Here is a 15,124-nt window from a genome sequence, read left to right as displayed (position 1 = left end):
AAACTTCCTTAATCAAATACTCTCCTCTGACCTAACCCATGAAAAATTGGAATTGAAAGGAAAGCAAGGCCAAATCCGCAGCTGGTTTCCTTTGCCAAGAATGATCCACCAGGGCACCGCCTATTTGTAGGGTGCGGCCATCTGAATGGGGGCTGCCTCTGCAGAGCTTAATTGGAGAGGTTGAGGGTATCCACAGTTCCACATTACCTCCTTCCTTTGAGCTCATCGTCTGGGTTACTGAGGTCCCCTAGCGGCTGGTAGAGGTGGCCCGAACTGTCCAAATTTGATAGTAAACGCGGAGACCACAGGAGAAGGAGGGTGGGAACCAACCCTGTCCTTAATCCATCAGGCTCACGACCTTCTCCCCCAGCCCCCCATTATCGGTAGGAAGTTCTTGCGATAAGTGGGCTAAGAATAAATAGGGGTCTGAACTAGGGAGATGATAGTGAGAATGTAAAGGAAGAAATAAATCTCTAAGTCCTTTCAAACTTCTGTAAATGAGGCCTAATTTTCTTTAGATGCCACTTTTCAACTGAAGAATTACCTGTAAGAAAAAGGGGATTTTTAAAATAATTGGGAGCTGTCATTTTGGACAAGGTATTTAAAACCCTACCGTCAATCTTCCACCCTAAGTGATCCCATCCCTATGAAGGGAAATGTCCATATTCCTCCTAAAAATCAAACCAAAACAAAAAAGCTGTTTCTTGAAAACTCTTTCTTTTGCCCCCTAAGACACAAGGACCATTGTCTTCCTACCTTTGGCACCACTGATCTCGACAGGACCTGGAGCCCAGATGGGGAAAGGTGTGGTGGGGTGGGTGAGGGGTTTACTGATACTCGCGGCAAACAGTTTAAATGAACCTGGGGGTGGGGCAGGGCTGAGCCCCAAGGCTTTGGTCTTACCCCTCTTGCGCTTTTACTTCTCGACACCTTACCACTTGCATCCTAAACAGCAAAGAAATAACAAGCAAACAGTTGAACTTAATTAGGGGTAAGTAATAAAGTAACAAGGTTCTGTCTGCATCCCTTCTCTGATCCCTTCCCCGCAGCGCCTGGACTATTAAGAGTCTGAGGTTCCCGCCCAGGGGAAGATGTTCCCACAGAGGGCCTGCGGTCTAGGATGCTTCCGAGTCTGTGTGTGCGTGTGAAACAGGACTGTCTTCGGCCCGCGCTGAGGCCCTTTCCCTCATTTCTAGCCTTTTAGGTCAAGAATGGAGTGAACCCAGCTGGAGGCTGCTGGGCTGAACGCCTGGCCCCCGGCGAGAGCGAACCGCAGAGGCTCAACTTGTGGGTGCGGACAGGTGGGCTCCCGGCGCAGAGGCGGCGGGGAGGATGGCCGCCGCGCGGACTCCACCGCCAGGATCCAGGTGCCGGGGGGGTCTGTGCAGCCCGCGTGGGGGCTAAAGAACTTGACAGATCGCAGGGAAAGAAAACAAAAAACAAAAACAAAGCCCACCGACTTCCCCACGTCTCTCTGCAAAAAAAATCGTGGGTGGAGCCGAGAAGGGGGCGACTGAGTAGAATTCCGCGAGGCCGCCTCCGCCCGCCCACCCAGTGCCGGCGGAGCTAGGAGCGTTCCCCCGGCCCCCGCCCCGCCCCACTTTGGGCCCCGAGCGGAGGTCGAGGCGAAGCGAGAGATTCGTTCCACTCGAGCTTCCCGAGTACTCGGCTTTGCTCCTCAGTAGTAAACAAAGTGTCGCCGCCGCCTCCACGCTGGTTTGCCTCCTAGCAATCAAAACACTGAGAGCGCGAGAGACTCACAGAAACACTTGAGAATTACCAGAAAATAACAGAGATCCAAAAAAAAGAGAGAGGAGAGAGAAGAGAGGGAGGGGGAGAGGGGGGGGAGAGAGGGAGAGAGAGAGAGAGAGAGAGAGAGAGAGAGAGAGAGAGAGAGAGAGAGAGAGAGAGAGAGGAGAGAGAGAGAGAGAGGAGAGAGAGAGAGAGAGAGTGTGAAAGAGAAAAACACCCCACTACCCCCCCACCAAACCACTGCCGCCTCCCGGTGGAAAACCGGCCCCCGCCCAAGCGGGCGACCACTGGCTGCCTGGGCGGCGGCGCCGCGCGCTCATTGGCCGCGCGGGCTGTCAGTCAGGGGGCGGGCCGGCGCGCGCGCCGCCGCGGGCGGGGGGCGGCGGCAGATCCCGTAAGTCGGGCGGCAGCGTAATCGCTGCAAGCCGCCGCCGCCGCCGCCACATTCAACAGGCAGCAGCGCCGCGGTCGCGCCGCCGGGAAAGCGAGCAGCCCGCGGCGTCCATCCGTCCTTCCGTCTGTGGGCCCTGTCAGCAGGAGTGCGGCGCCGACCGCTGCCCGGCCGGGTGACTCTGGCTTGCCGTCCTGCCCGTGCAGCGGACCTGGAAGAGCCTAGATGTTGATGGACCCGCGAAGTTAAGTTCTGGGCTCGCGCTTCCACTCCGCCGCGCCTTCCTCCCGGTTTTCGTCGGCTCGAGGCACGGACCTCGCCCCCGCAAATCTCGGACCGGCTCTTCGCGCCACCTCCCCTTTGGCCCCGTGTGGTGCGCTCGACCCCTCGGCTCTCCCGCGGCTGGGGGAGGGGTGGGGGTCACCATGGCCGAAGCGCCCCAGGTGGTGGAGATCGACCCGGACTTCGAGCCGCTGCCCCGGCCGCGCTCGTGCACCTGGCCGCTGCCCAGGCCGGAGTTTAGCCAGTCCAACTCGGCCACCTCCAGCCCGGCACCGTCGGGCGGCGCGGCCGCGAACCCCGACGCCGCCGCCGGCCTGCCCTCGGCCTCGGCGGCCGCTGTCAACGCCGACTTCATGAGCAACCTGAGCCTGCTAGAGGAGACCGGGGACTTCCAGCAGGCGCCCGGCTCCGTGGCGGCGGCCGCAGCGGCGGCGGCAGCGGTGGCGGCGGCAGCGGCCGCCGCCGCCGCCACCGGGGGGCTGTGCGGGGACTTCCAGGGCCCGGAGGCGGGCTGCCTGCACCCGGCGCCACCGCAGCCTCCGCCGCCCGGGCCGTTGTCTCAGCACCCGCCGGTGCCGCCAGCCGCCGCCGGGCCGCTCGCAGGGCAGCCGCGAAAGAGCAGCTCGTCCCGCCGTAACGCGTGGGGCAACCTGTCCTACGCCGACCTCATCACCAAGGCCATCGAGAGCTCAGCCGAGAAGCGGCTCACGCTGTCGCAGATCTACGAGTGGATGGTCAAGAGCGTGCCCTACTTCAAAGATAAGGGTGACAGCAACAGCTCGGCGGGCTGGAAGGTGAGTGGCCTCGGGGCGCACAGCCGGATAGGGAGTGGGGCGCGGGGACCCCTGCCTCCACCTGAGGTTGTGGTGGGGCAGACGAGGGGGCGGCTGTGGAAGTTGGCTTGCCCTGAAAGTGCAGGGCATGCGGGCAGCGAGTGCAGAGAGCGCGAGAAGTGGCAGATGTGAGTGGTGGGCTTGCCCGGGACCTGTCGGGGGACCGGAATAAGTGTGTGAGCGCGCTCAAGTGAGAGTTCGAGCGGGACGGGGGAGGGGGCTCACTTGGGAATTAGGGAGTGAAAAAAGTACGACAAGAAGTGGACATAAAAGCGGAGAGAAAAGTTCGCCAGTGAAAGGAGGAAGGGGTTTACTGGGGGCTGCTCGCCCACGACCGGCGAGGACCCTGCCACTGCTCCTTTTCCTTCTGGACCTTGGGGGTGAGGGCGGCTCCTCTCCGTCTCCGCGGCGCGCGTCCCAGCAGCCTTGGACTGCGCCGCAGAGCCGTTTCCGCCGCGCTGGGCGGAGGAGGGCGCGGCGAGGCTCTTCGGGGCCCCGCCGCCCGGGGACGGAGCTGTAGGTGGAGGGGACGGACAGGTCGCGAGCCGACCCCTGGGGGCAGGCAGCGCAGTTTTTGGAGGCCGGTGTGCACTTTGCTTTGTTTTGATTTTATCCGAAGTGGCCTCGAGTGCAAGGGGCCGGGCGCGCCGAGCCCGAGGTAGTGCATCCGACACGTGCGAAGAGGCGGCCACCGCCTGCGGTGCGCGGGCGCCGGGCCGCGCGGGGAGAGCTAAAGTTCAAGTGTGACCCTCGGCGGAGGCGTGGGCGGGAGCGGGAGCTGCGACGACGAGGGAGGGGCCGCAGGCGTAGGAAGAGAGCGCCTTTAAAGGGCCAGCGCGCCCGGGCGGTGCGCCGCTCCGGGCCGGGCCGCGGGGGTGCGAGGCCAGCACTTCTCAGCGCTAGGAAATTCCCCCAAACTTGGCCTCGCTCATTGTCCGAGGTCTTTGATTGGGCTTGGAGAAGCTGCCCTGGGTGACTAGAAGTGGAGATGTGTGTACCTTTTTTCTCACTTTGCCACCTCAGTGTTACGGAGCGTGGAAGTACAGATAACGAGGGGCAAGGCGGGGGTCTTTGTGACAAGTGTTTTGGGGGAGTCGGAGTGGAGGTGCGCATCAAAGGAACGTGTGCTAACGTCCTGCTTCGATGGAGGACTGTAGATGAGGCTCCTCTGGTCCTTTCTGCCTTTCAGAGAGGGGAGACTCGGAAGGACTCAGGGTGGGGGCCAGGTACTTCCCTACTTGCAGGCCAAAAGACCCGGGGGCTCTCAGGACAGGCTGTGGGCAGGCTTACCGGGGGGTCCGTTCGCCGCGCGGCCTTCTGAAGCTGACAATTTCTCACTGTCACAGGTGGAGGGATCGATACGAAAGTTTAATTGAGAACTTCTTCCTCACTCCTTATCCTGACTGTACAGCATAATAAAGATTGATCTTTGCTGCGCAATTGGTTACACCACGGTTGTTTTACATACACTGTCACGTTTGTGGTTAATGTGTGTCAAAAAGGTTAAGTTACTCATATCTTATTGAAGTTCCTGGAGAAGGAGCCAGGATTTTATTTTTTCCAAAGTGTGTTTTAGAGTAAAGGTACCACTTACAATCTCATTACTAGGCATTACATGCAGTTTTACCAAGTTTTAAAAAGCTTGGTATGTATTCTTTTAAGTCACAAAATCAGGATTGTCTGCCAAATCCAGTTTTACTTAACATTTGAATTTAAGTACTTGACTTACTCATCTTATCAACCCTGCTCGAGCTATTTATTATGAAGCGTTTGCCATTTAAAAAAAAATTTTTTTTTTTTTTTGGACATTCAAAGTACGGTGTGTACTTACACCATTCTTTTACGTCCTTGGAAATGGATACAATCTACTTCAGTTTGCTGGAGTGCCTTTCTTTAGAGATGGGGAAGGGCAGTGTTTTGGGATTATATTTAGTTTTGCCTCTCAGGGTCTTAAATCAGAGTATTCTTCTTAAACTAGGAATATAACCTAGAATTTTAAGATTTAGTGCTTTTAAAAAATAGATTTTAAGGCCAAATCAAACCCCCAACCTTTTTTATTAGGTTCTTCTAACTTTTTTCCCCAAATGCAGTTATAATTTTTTCTTTAAAAATGTACTCAAATAGCTAGAAGATCCATTAAGCGATAGTAAGAATTGTTAATATCTGCTAAGGATTGGAGGCCCAGCGGCATCTCCCAGTGGAAACCAAGTGGGGCTTTGGAAGGGAGCAGGCTGCCATTCTCAAGTGGGTAAATGTTTCAGGTGTAATGAGAGTCCGTTGGTGCAAGTCACATTATAGCAAGTGCATTTTCACTTTGAGTAAAAGGATATTTTAAGAAGAAAAGAAACAGCTTTAAGTATTCTAACTCATAACTAGTCTTCTGATTTGAGTTTTCATAAAAATGTGTTACTTGTTAAAACCAAGTTTCTCAGATTTGAAAGACCCTCCTGTTTTAAAGATTCACAAAAGGGACAAATTTTATTATGACTTTTAGCTTAAAAAAAAATTCGAATTCTAAAATGCAAATCAACCAAAACCTAACTGTTTTAGAACTGAGGAGAGGCTGCTTTGGAACTATTTCCTGTGATTTACTACTGGGAATTAGACTGAATCTTTAATTATACAGTTTCTTGTGCTTCAACTTCCTGGGGCCTGCCAGAGAATTTGAAAGTCATTTGCATAGGACAGAATAATTGAAAAGCTGTTAAAGAGTTCATAAACTTCTAGTTCCTTAGACACTGGTTATATTTGTGGGATGTGCGTTTTGTATTTGTAGGGATGGTACATTACATCTGCTTTACACTTGTTTTAATATTGGCCATAACTGTCATAAGGTTACACTCAAAGTGGAAGCTAAGACTTGGAAAACCCAGGATCTTTTAAACCATGTACAGTATTTATAAATAGTGAAACTTCTTTTCCATGACCTGTTTTCTCCCCGCCCCCCCCCCCCCCTTCACACCCATAGAAAGCTTTCTAGAGCTTGGGAAGTAGTATTGTGAGCTCTGGTTCTGTGTGGGTCCCCCCCCCCCCCCCCCCCGCCTTTAATGGCAGTTTTAAGTTGACTCTTGTTTTTTGTTTCGACATTATTTGGAACACTTGGGTTAAAGAATGCTTCAACAATAAATCTTAATACATTTTAAAGAAAAGTTTAAATTGTTTTATATACCTCAGATATTCTTTATTTTGGAATAATGTTTTTTTAATTTGGCCTATGAACTGACAGTACTTTTTAAAAATTTTTTATTTTAAAATTCATATTCTGTACTTCAGGTTTGTAATCTTCAGGTGAGTGATTTAAATAGCCACAGAGCCCTTGGCACAGCGATGACAAATGTTTTCTTGCTGCATACTCATATTTGACTTAAAGAATGGCCTCTCAGTGAGGCTAACTTCTAGTTACTGAAATTACCTTAAAGTGGAAATTTCAATATATGTATTTGGGGAAGGGAGCATGAAGAGAATTAAAAATAAATAAGGGAATTATGCAGCCAAATTGGTACCATATTTGCTGAAGACTGAAAAAGGTATGTGGGACTGATGTGACAGATCTTATGGCTGGCATGTTTTTTCCAGAAATTCTAAAATCGGTGTCGGTGTCAAGTTTGAGTCCTTAATTGATGATTATAAGAATTTTATTTTTATTTTACCTGTGTTTTTGTGGCAGATCCTTGGGAGAGCTGTGGCCAGAGTGGTGACTTCTGTTTTTGATTTTTTTCCAAATTTTATTTTCTTAGAGTGGCAAATATTTGAATACTGGAAAGAAGACATTTTTAATTCTCAGGCAAACTTTATAAAAAGGTTAAAGTACATTGAGACACTCCCCTCCCTCCGCTATTACTTAGAGGCTGTCGCTATTACTTAGAGGCTGTCGCATTGGCAATGGACACAAATGTGGCTAGATACTAAGCACTGCACAGGGAATCTTTTGAGGGGATATATAAAACGAGGAGGAGGGGAAAGAATACTCAGTGGTGAGTTAGAATCCCTGATAGGTTGAGAATGTTTTGCCTGTTTTTGTGCCTCTCCATCCAAGCTCCTAAACTACAATTCTGTATGATTTTCTAAGACAGCCGCTGTCTGTATTTGCCTGGAATTTCTTTGGAGAGTCTGAATTATTTGCATTTTTCTAGAACACTCTGCCCTTGGAAACTACCCAGTACCCTGGCATCATGGGAATTTAATCGCCTGCTTTTTTTTCCCCCCTGCATGTGCCATAACTTTGGGGCTTCCTGGAATCCTCTTGGAGAAGCAGTATAAACCCCATGGTGATTGGAGAGAGCAAAGGAGTGTTTAGTTGTACGGAGCATTGGAACATTGAGTGATTGAGCAGAGTGGATCTAGCCCTGCTTCTTTCAACATTGCCTTGGCCTTCATAATAACAACTTGTAGAGACTTGCCCTTGCCCTTGCCCCTGCCCCAAACCCCTGGAATCTCCCTTGGGTCAGATAACTACCTTTTCTTGGTGTGTACAAAATCCTGAAGTTAGTCTGGGCTCCTCTTCAGTTGTCAAACAGAGAAGATCAGATGAACTTGAGAAAGTGTATTATTTTGGTGTCTAAGGCTTTGTGTGTTCCAGTGGATATGCTGTACATAAATGTACTAAAGTCTGGAAGAATTCTCCCTTTTTGCTAATTCCTGATAAGGAGTAACAGAACTCATGTCAGTGGCACAGAAATTCTTTGCAGAGAATTACTGCTTGTTATCTGTGGTCTTCTAAGGAACATATGAAATGTGAAAATGCATTTTTGTACATTAGTGATTTCATATGGTTCAATTTTTTTAAAAAACTACCCTCCCCATTGGCATCCCACTTTATTCTACTCAGTCTACCTATGGTTTATAAATTTGTGGGTTAAGCACTGCAAATACTGAGGCTTGGTATTCTTGCCACTTGGAAGGCTTTTTTGGGATGCTTTCCTTTTTTTCTTCCCCTCTTTTTTTCTTTTTCATCCATCCTCATATACCTTTGACGTAAGCTATTAAAAAGCAAACTAGTATTGATATTATGCCAAATAAGATTAGAAAGCTAAATTTACAATCCCTTTCCAGTTTATTTTTTAGTGAATTTTCACCTTAATGCATTACTTTAAGGACAGAAATTAAACATCTGTCCTTTATTTCAGGCTATATTTATTACAGAAAAAAAAGTGAGACAGAGCTGTGTGATGAGCTTCTGTAGCCCCCAATTTTTGGCTTCAGATGTTTGCTGAAGCTTGCAGTCTTTATGGGTCAGAAGTCACTAAGGCTGACAGGGGAGTGTCTAAGTCTTCTCCTTTCTCAGTTTTCCATTGACCACCCCGTACATTCTTATTGGGAACTCAGTTACATTGGACTATCCTGATACCCTCCCCTCTCCCCCTTTCATCTGGCTTCTCCTCCAGTTGGTTCGCTTATCATTTTTTCTTCTGTGCTCAAACCTAAAGATACCTCAGGACAAGTTGTGGACTTTTTCTCTGGTTCCTTTCTAGATAACTTACCCCCTCTATTGTCCTGGTCTCCAGGCCATTAGTGTCCCACTTTCACCTCAAATTGAACACGTCGAAACCCAAGTGTGCTATATTTCCTCTTACTCTGAGATGAGGTTCCCATCTTGAGTTCCTTGATTTGGTTAGTGGTCTAGTTAGTTAACCCTTTCCCTAGTTTTCAGACTTGGACGTCCTCTTCAGCACACTCTTCTCATGCCCCTGAGTCTGTTAGCTCTTTTTTCTTAGTCTCTTGAGACATTGACTTCCTGACTGTACCCATTCTCCTTGGTTAGGTCTCTTATTTAAGTTCTAGACCATCCTGTCTGTAGGACTTGGATCATCTTGTGCCTCTACTGGAAGTTCTGAAAATTCTGCTTAGTATGCGAAGCTCATGACTGTCCCACCAACTTCCAGTCTTGGTTCCTGCCTGAAGGCATTTTTGCCTTCTCTGTGTGGATGCCTGGTGATCGCTTAATTCATGCTGCTGTGTATTATAATTTAACTTTAATGCCTGCATGTTGTATTGTCTCAGTTATATTGTAAATATGTGGTTGGGAAAGTTTTTCTTGAACCATGGATCTTTTATATTTTAGTTTTCTATGTGTTCACAGTGTGATAATGTTTATATTAGTATAGCTGTAAAGATCTGTGATTATTTTCTGGAGATGGTCAAAGTATTTTTACTTTTTCCCCATTTGTTGAATGATTATTGGGTAATTGATGTAATGAATGATTACAGAATGTTGTACTAGATGTATCTGAATGATAGAAAACTGATTCAAACGTGGATCCTGTAGGGAGATGAGGTATGACATGGAAATAACTATATAGTACATGGTAGAAAGGGTTAAGTGCCTTCGGGGAAACATAGAGTTCTGTGTTGGCTATCGAAATGGACCTTGAAAATGGGATGTTAGTCTCCAAAGATTGCATTATAATATTTTCAAATGTTCAGCAGTGTTGAAAGAATTCTACATTGAACACCTGTATACCTGCCATCTAGTTTTTACTACTACCATTTTATTATACTTTATCGTGTATCTGTCCATTGGCACATCCATTTTTCTATCAGATTATTTTTTTTTAAAGATTCCATTTATTTTAGAGAGAGAGAGAGAGAGAGCAAGCACAAGCAGAGGGAGAAGCAGGCTCCTCTCTGAGTGGGGAGCCTGACGGGCTCCATTCCAGGACCCTGGGATCATGACCTGAGCTGAAGGCAGACACTTTACCGACTAAGCCACCCAGGTGCCCCCCATCAGATTATTTTTAAATTGATTTTCTAAATGATGTATTGGCATTCATAAAGGCATGAAAATAGGGGAAGCATCAGTTTCTCAGAGTAATATATGAAACCTAGGAAGTTTAAAAAGTATAGGTAGACTATTGTCAGATTGAAATTGGACTTTGTATATATTATGAAAATAATATTATAGACCAAATTTTTCTATGAAATTATATTTTTTTATAATGTAAGGAATTAATGAAAATGTCACATTTTTAGTTCTTAAAATTCAGTTTCTTAGAGATGCTTATGAAAATATAGAAACCCATGGAATGCAAGTGAAGCCAGTGTACTGCATTTGGTTTAAAATTCATATACAGAATTTGATAATGGAACATGGAACTTATTATGTAATTGACTTAATATGAATAGTAGGCATGGGGCGCCTGGGTGGTGCAGTAGGTTAAGTGTCTGACTCTTGCTTTCAGCTGGGGTCGTGATCTGAGGAGTGATCTCAGGCTCTCAGGATTTATCCAGCTCTCCACTGAGCAGAGTCTGCTTGGGATTCTCTTCTCCCTCTGCACCTCTTCCCTGTACCCCCCACTAAAAAAAATAAGAAAAACATTTGAATAGTAGGTATTTACAAAGTATTTAGCTTTTTGCTTGGTCTATTAATTAAAACTAACTTAGTTTTAGGGGGTGCCTGGCTGGCTCAGTCCGGTGGAGCATACAATTCTTGATCTCAGGGTGGTGAATTTGAGCACCACCTTAGGGGCAGAGTTTATTTAAAAACAAAAACCTAACCTTCGTACTTTGTGTCCTGGGAGCAGAGTGATTTAAACAAAGCAAGCTCATTTTTTTTTTTAAGATTTTATTTATATATTAATGAAACGAGAACACAAGCAGTGGCAGAGGGAGAGGGAGAAGCAGACTCCCCACTGAGCAGGGAGCCCGACCTGGGGCTTGATCCCAGACTCTGGGATCATGACCCGAGCTGAAGGCAGACACCTAAACAATTGAGCCAGCCAAGCGCCACCCCCTTTTTATTTTATTTTTATTTTATTTTATTTTATTTTATTTATTTGACAGAGAGAGACACAGTGAGAGGGAACACAAGCAGGGGGAGTGGGAGAGGGAGAAGCAGGCTTCCTGCCAAGCAGGGAGCCCAATGCGGGACTTGATCCCAGGACCCTGGGATCATGACCTGAGCTGAAGGCAGACGCTTAACGACTGAGCCACCCAGGTGCCCCCCCTTTAAAAATATTTTATTAATTCATTTGAGAGAGTGTGAGAATGAGCAGGGGGAGGGGCAGAGAGAGAGAGAAAATCACCCCCTCAACCCCCCACCCCCGCTGAGCAGGAAGCGGGACATGGGCCTTGCCTCCATCCCAGGACCCATAGATAATGACCTGAGCAGAAGGCAGATGCCCAACTGACTGAGCCACCCAGGCGCCCCAGAATGCTCATTGTTATACATAATTTTTTTTTTTTTTTTTTGAAAAAATTAGAAATTCTAAAGTTGGAGTTAGCAATCTCAGAATGTACTTAGGGCAATTATGAGGGAAAGTTGTATTGTCTTCAAAAGATGCTTTAAAATTTAAATGTCGGTTCTAGTATTGCATTAGCTAAATAATAGAAATTCTTGATAGCTTTCTCGTAATATGTCTTTACCCACTGACCCTGGTGTAGGAATGAAGGTTATAATGAGATACTTCAGTGGATCCAGAGGAAGTTAAATTGTGATGTGCTAAACCTAAAAGTGATACCAGGCAGGCATGGAACTGAATGTATTCAGAATACTTGTGAGTGAGCCTGGCTATCTCATGGAGAACTTAAAGATTTATGCAATAGAAAATGTATTTGGGTATAGCAAAAGGCACAGATACACATTATTAACCATGTTAGAAATAACAAGTGTTGGAGAAACGTAGAAAGCTATTTTAGTAGTATATACATACCTGTAGTAGCACACAACATATTATTTAAAAGGTACTTTGCTTTGGGGAGTGAGAGACAGGGAAACAAAAAGAGCTTACTACTACAAGGTTTTATTAAATGTGTAAATTATCTTCCACGTGGGCAAAATAGCTTTCATAGCACATCACGATATCACACTTGTGAGATCAAGTGAGGTTCAGAATTGCAGCTCATCTTTGGTCTTTTCATTCCATAAGTAGAGAGAGATGTAAAACATCTTCATCCTTTAACTTGTGTCTTATCTTGGTTCTGATTTTGAAGGAGAGAAGTGTGGAGTCTTAGCTCTTGGGAGGAGAGGCAGAGTCAATTTGTAGATCTGTGGGAGGACAGGTCATTTTTTCCAAGGTAGCCTGTCCCTTTGACACTAAGTCACAGGAGTTCTAGAATTCTTAGGAATGGTGGATGGCACATCTCTCAAGAGAATGCCACCTCTAAAGCCTGTGGTTCATTGGTCTGCCCTGCAGTGCCTGCGACATGGCATGTGCTCTTAGCTCCAGCATCCCATGCTCCTCTTAACACACTCCTGCTGACCACATACGTGGAAGTCCCCAGGCTGCCACCTTTGTGAGTGTGACCTGGTTCCAGCATCTCTCTGTGGCTCTTTGAGACCTGAAAAGAAAATCTTTTTCTGCCTTGATTAACTTCTCATCCTAGATGATACTCGTCTTAATTACGGTGTGTTGCTTAAGTTATGGAACTGATCCTGATGCTAAATCCTGTGACTTTAGTGGCTTTGGAGATGCTGCTTAACTCCTCTGATTAAAACAGAGCTGTTAGGCGGAAGAGGGTGGGAAGAAGGGGTGGCCTGTTTTCTTTTGTTGGATTAAACACATTTCTTGGATAAGCAGATTTTTCTCAGTTGCCATTCCTCATGAATCTGGAAAATGGGTCATGGTTTTGTGAATCTCTTCTTTTATTATACCAGAGATCTGATAAACATCAGAGGTGAGAAAAAAATGTTTGTCTCTTTACAACCTGATACTGAAGTTGTTACAGAGCTGCCTTTGCACTGCTGGTGAGAGGCCTCAAGTTACTGGTTTGCTGAGTTAACAGTTTGAAAGTAGCTAAAGGAACCTGACTTCAGGAAGGGGAGGGGACCTCAGTAGTTGCATTTTATAACTGCAGTAGAAAAGTCTCAAAGAGGGTGATTAACCCTCTGAGTCTTGCTTGGACTCCAGCCAAGAGAAAGGCCTAATGAAGGAAGGAGGAAGAGGAGAACCAGCTTGGATGATGTGGGCAGATAAAGATCTTTTCAGTATCTCTCCAAGGGTTATCTGACGCCTGGGGGCACTTAGCTTTTAGCTTTGCCTCCTCAAATCCTCCTTGTGCGTACCCCCCCCCCCCCCCCCCGTGTGCCAAACAGTTTTCCTTTTTTTTTAGTAGGCTCTGTGCCCACCATGGAGCTTGGTCTCACAGCCGCTAGTTCAAGAGTCTCATGCTCTACTGATGGAGGCAGCTGGGCGCCCCCAGTTTTCCTTTTTTAATCTAGAAAATTAGTGCTTTTCCTCTACCAGTTTCTTTCTTTCTTTTTTTTAAAAAAGATTTTATTTATTTATTAGAGAGAGAGAATGAGAGATAGAAAGCACAAGAGGGAAGAGGGTCAGAGGGAGAAGCAGACTCCCCGCCGAGCAGGGAGCCCGATGTGGGACTCGATTCCGGGACTCCAGGATCATGACCAGAGCCGAAGGCAGTCGCTTAACCAACTGAGCCACCCAGGCGCCCGCCTCTACCAGTTTCATGCCCCAGAAAGCCTAACATGCAGGTGTCTTGAGAGAAGCCCCATCTTGTTGTCTAGGTGAGAAATCCCTACATACGGAATGGGAGGGTCTTTATCTTTTCAGGGGTGGGGAGGGTAAGAGTGAAAAGGGCTTACCCTGCATTTTGTATTTGAAAAGAAATGCGTTTGGATTTCAAATCCAATTTGAAGAGAGAAATTATAATGAATTATATAATTCCTAGGGTTGTAAATATTATGTGTCCTTCAAAGCTTGAAAACAAAATAACCACATAAATATTTGGGAATGGTCTATACAAGTAAATTATCAAATACCTTAGACAGTTTGGTTGCTTGGAAGCAAGGTCAAAGGAAATGGTTTGCATATGGTTTAGCTAGAGGCTCTTATTCTGGCAGATTCTTGAGGTAGTGACAGTCAAAATGTGGATTTTATTGTACTATTTTGACATGAAAGGAATTTTTTTCCCTGTTGTTCTCGTATAACCTTAAATGTAGGGTTGCATCAGGATAAATGCATCAAGATAAGTACCTTCAGGCACCCTAACTTTGTTTTGGAGATGATGTAGTTTCTTGAATTTGTGACTTGTAATTTGCAGAATCATCAGTTTGTCACACCAGTGAAGTTTCAGTGTCAGGTTCAGCCCACCATACTGTGATTTGAATGTAGGAGAAACCCAACTACCTTAAGGCAAGTGTTACATCACCTGCTTGCATCTGGGGACCTCTCTTTCTCAGTCTGTGGGGCCAGCTCTGAAGGGGGGGAGAGGGGAACTTGCAGAACTTGTAAATATCAACTAAGGTTGTTTGTGTACTGGGTACCAAGCTAATTGCATCTCTCTAAATTTGAATGTAAACCTTTTCTCTCAGGATGGGTAGATATGCATGCCATCATGAAATTTACATGCAGTGAATGTGAAAGCTTCCTGTGGACCATCCTGCTGACTTTTATGTAATCTATGGGGCTGAATTGGTCTCTCCTTCCTCTTTACTGTCCCATTATAACGTTTGCATATGCCGAATGTGAAAGATTCCTATACTTCTGTTACCTATGTGCCTCAAATGGTTTCTTGAACCTCTTAGAATTCTTGAAATAGAATTGATTACATATGGCCTAGAATAATGTCTATTATGTGTATTTGCATTAACAGGCAGACTTTCAGATTATAACACTTATTTTTTTGGGGGGGTGATATATAATACTGATTTCAAACACAGTATTTGATGGCTTTACATTTTAGAAGAGATCACCAAATGATTTTCTTTCTTTTTAAAGATTTTATTTATTTATTTGACAGAGAGAGAGATAGCGAGAGCAGGAACACAAGCAAGGGGGAGTGGGAGAGGGAGAAGCAGGCTCCCTCACGCAGAGCAGGGATCCCGATGTGGGGCTCGACCCCAGGACCCCGGGATCATGACCTGAGCCGAAGGCAGACACATAACGACCCAGGTGCCCCACCAAATGGT

At 46.5% G+C, this 15,124-nt stretch overlaps 1 protein-coding gene across 1 annotated transcript in view; it reads left to right on the top strand.

The window, feature by feature from the left end:
- Positions 1 to 2,158: 2,158 nt before the first annotated feature.
- The window catches only part of FOXO1 (forkhead box O1), a 92,194-nt gene continuing 79,228 nt past the window's right edge, over positions 2,159 to 15,124 (top strand). Inside the window, exon 1 of the mRNA XM_028104815.2 lies at positions 2,159 to 3,219. Within this exon, the coding sequence (XP_027960616.1) occupies positions 2,569 to 3,219 (651 nt within the window). The 5' untranslated portion in view covers positions 2,159 to 2,568. The remainder of the gene's footprint in view (positions 3,220 to 15,124) is intronic.

The sequence above is a fragment of the Eumetopias jubatus genome, unplaced genomic scaffold (genome assembly GCF_037043125.1).
Source record: "Eumetopias jubatus isolate StellerSeaLion01/CBP00866 unplaced genomic scaffold, mEumJub1_p1.0 scaffold_3, whole genome shotgun sequence".
NCBI lineage: Eukaryota > Metazoa > Chordata > Mammalia > Carnivora > Otariidae > Eumetopias > Eumetopias jubatus.
The sequence above is the reverse complement of the archived record's forward strand: the minus strand, read 5'-3'. Positions and strand labels throughout refer to the sequence as shown.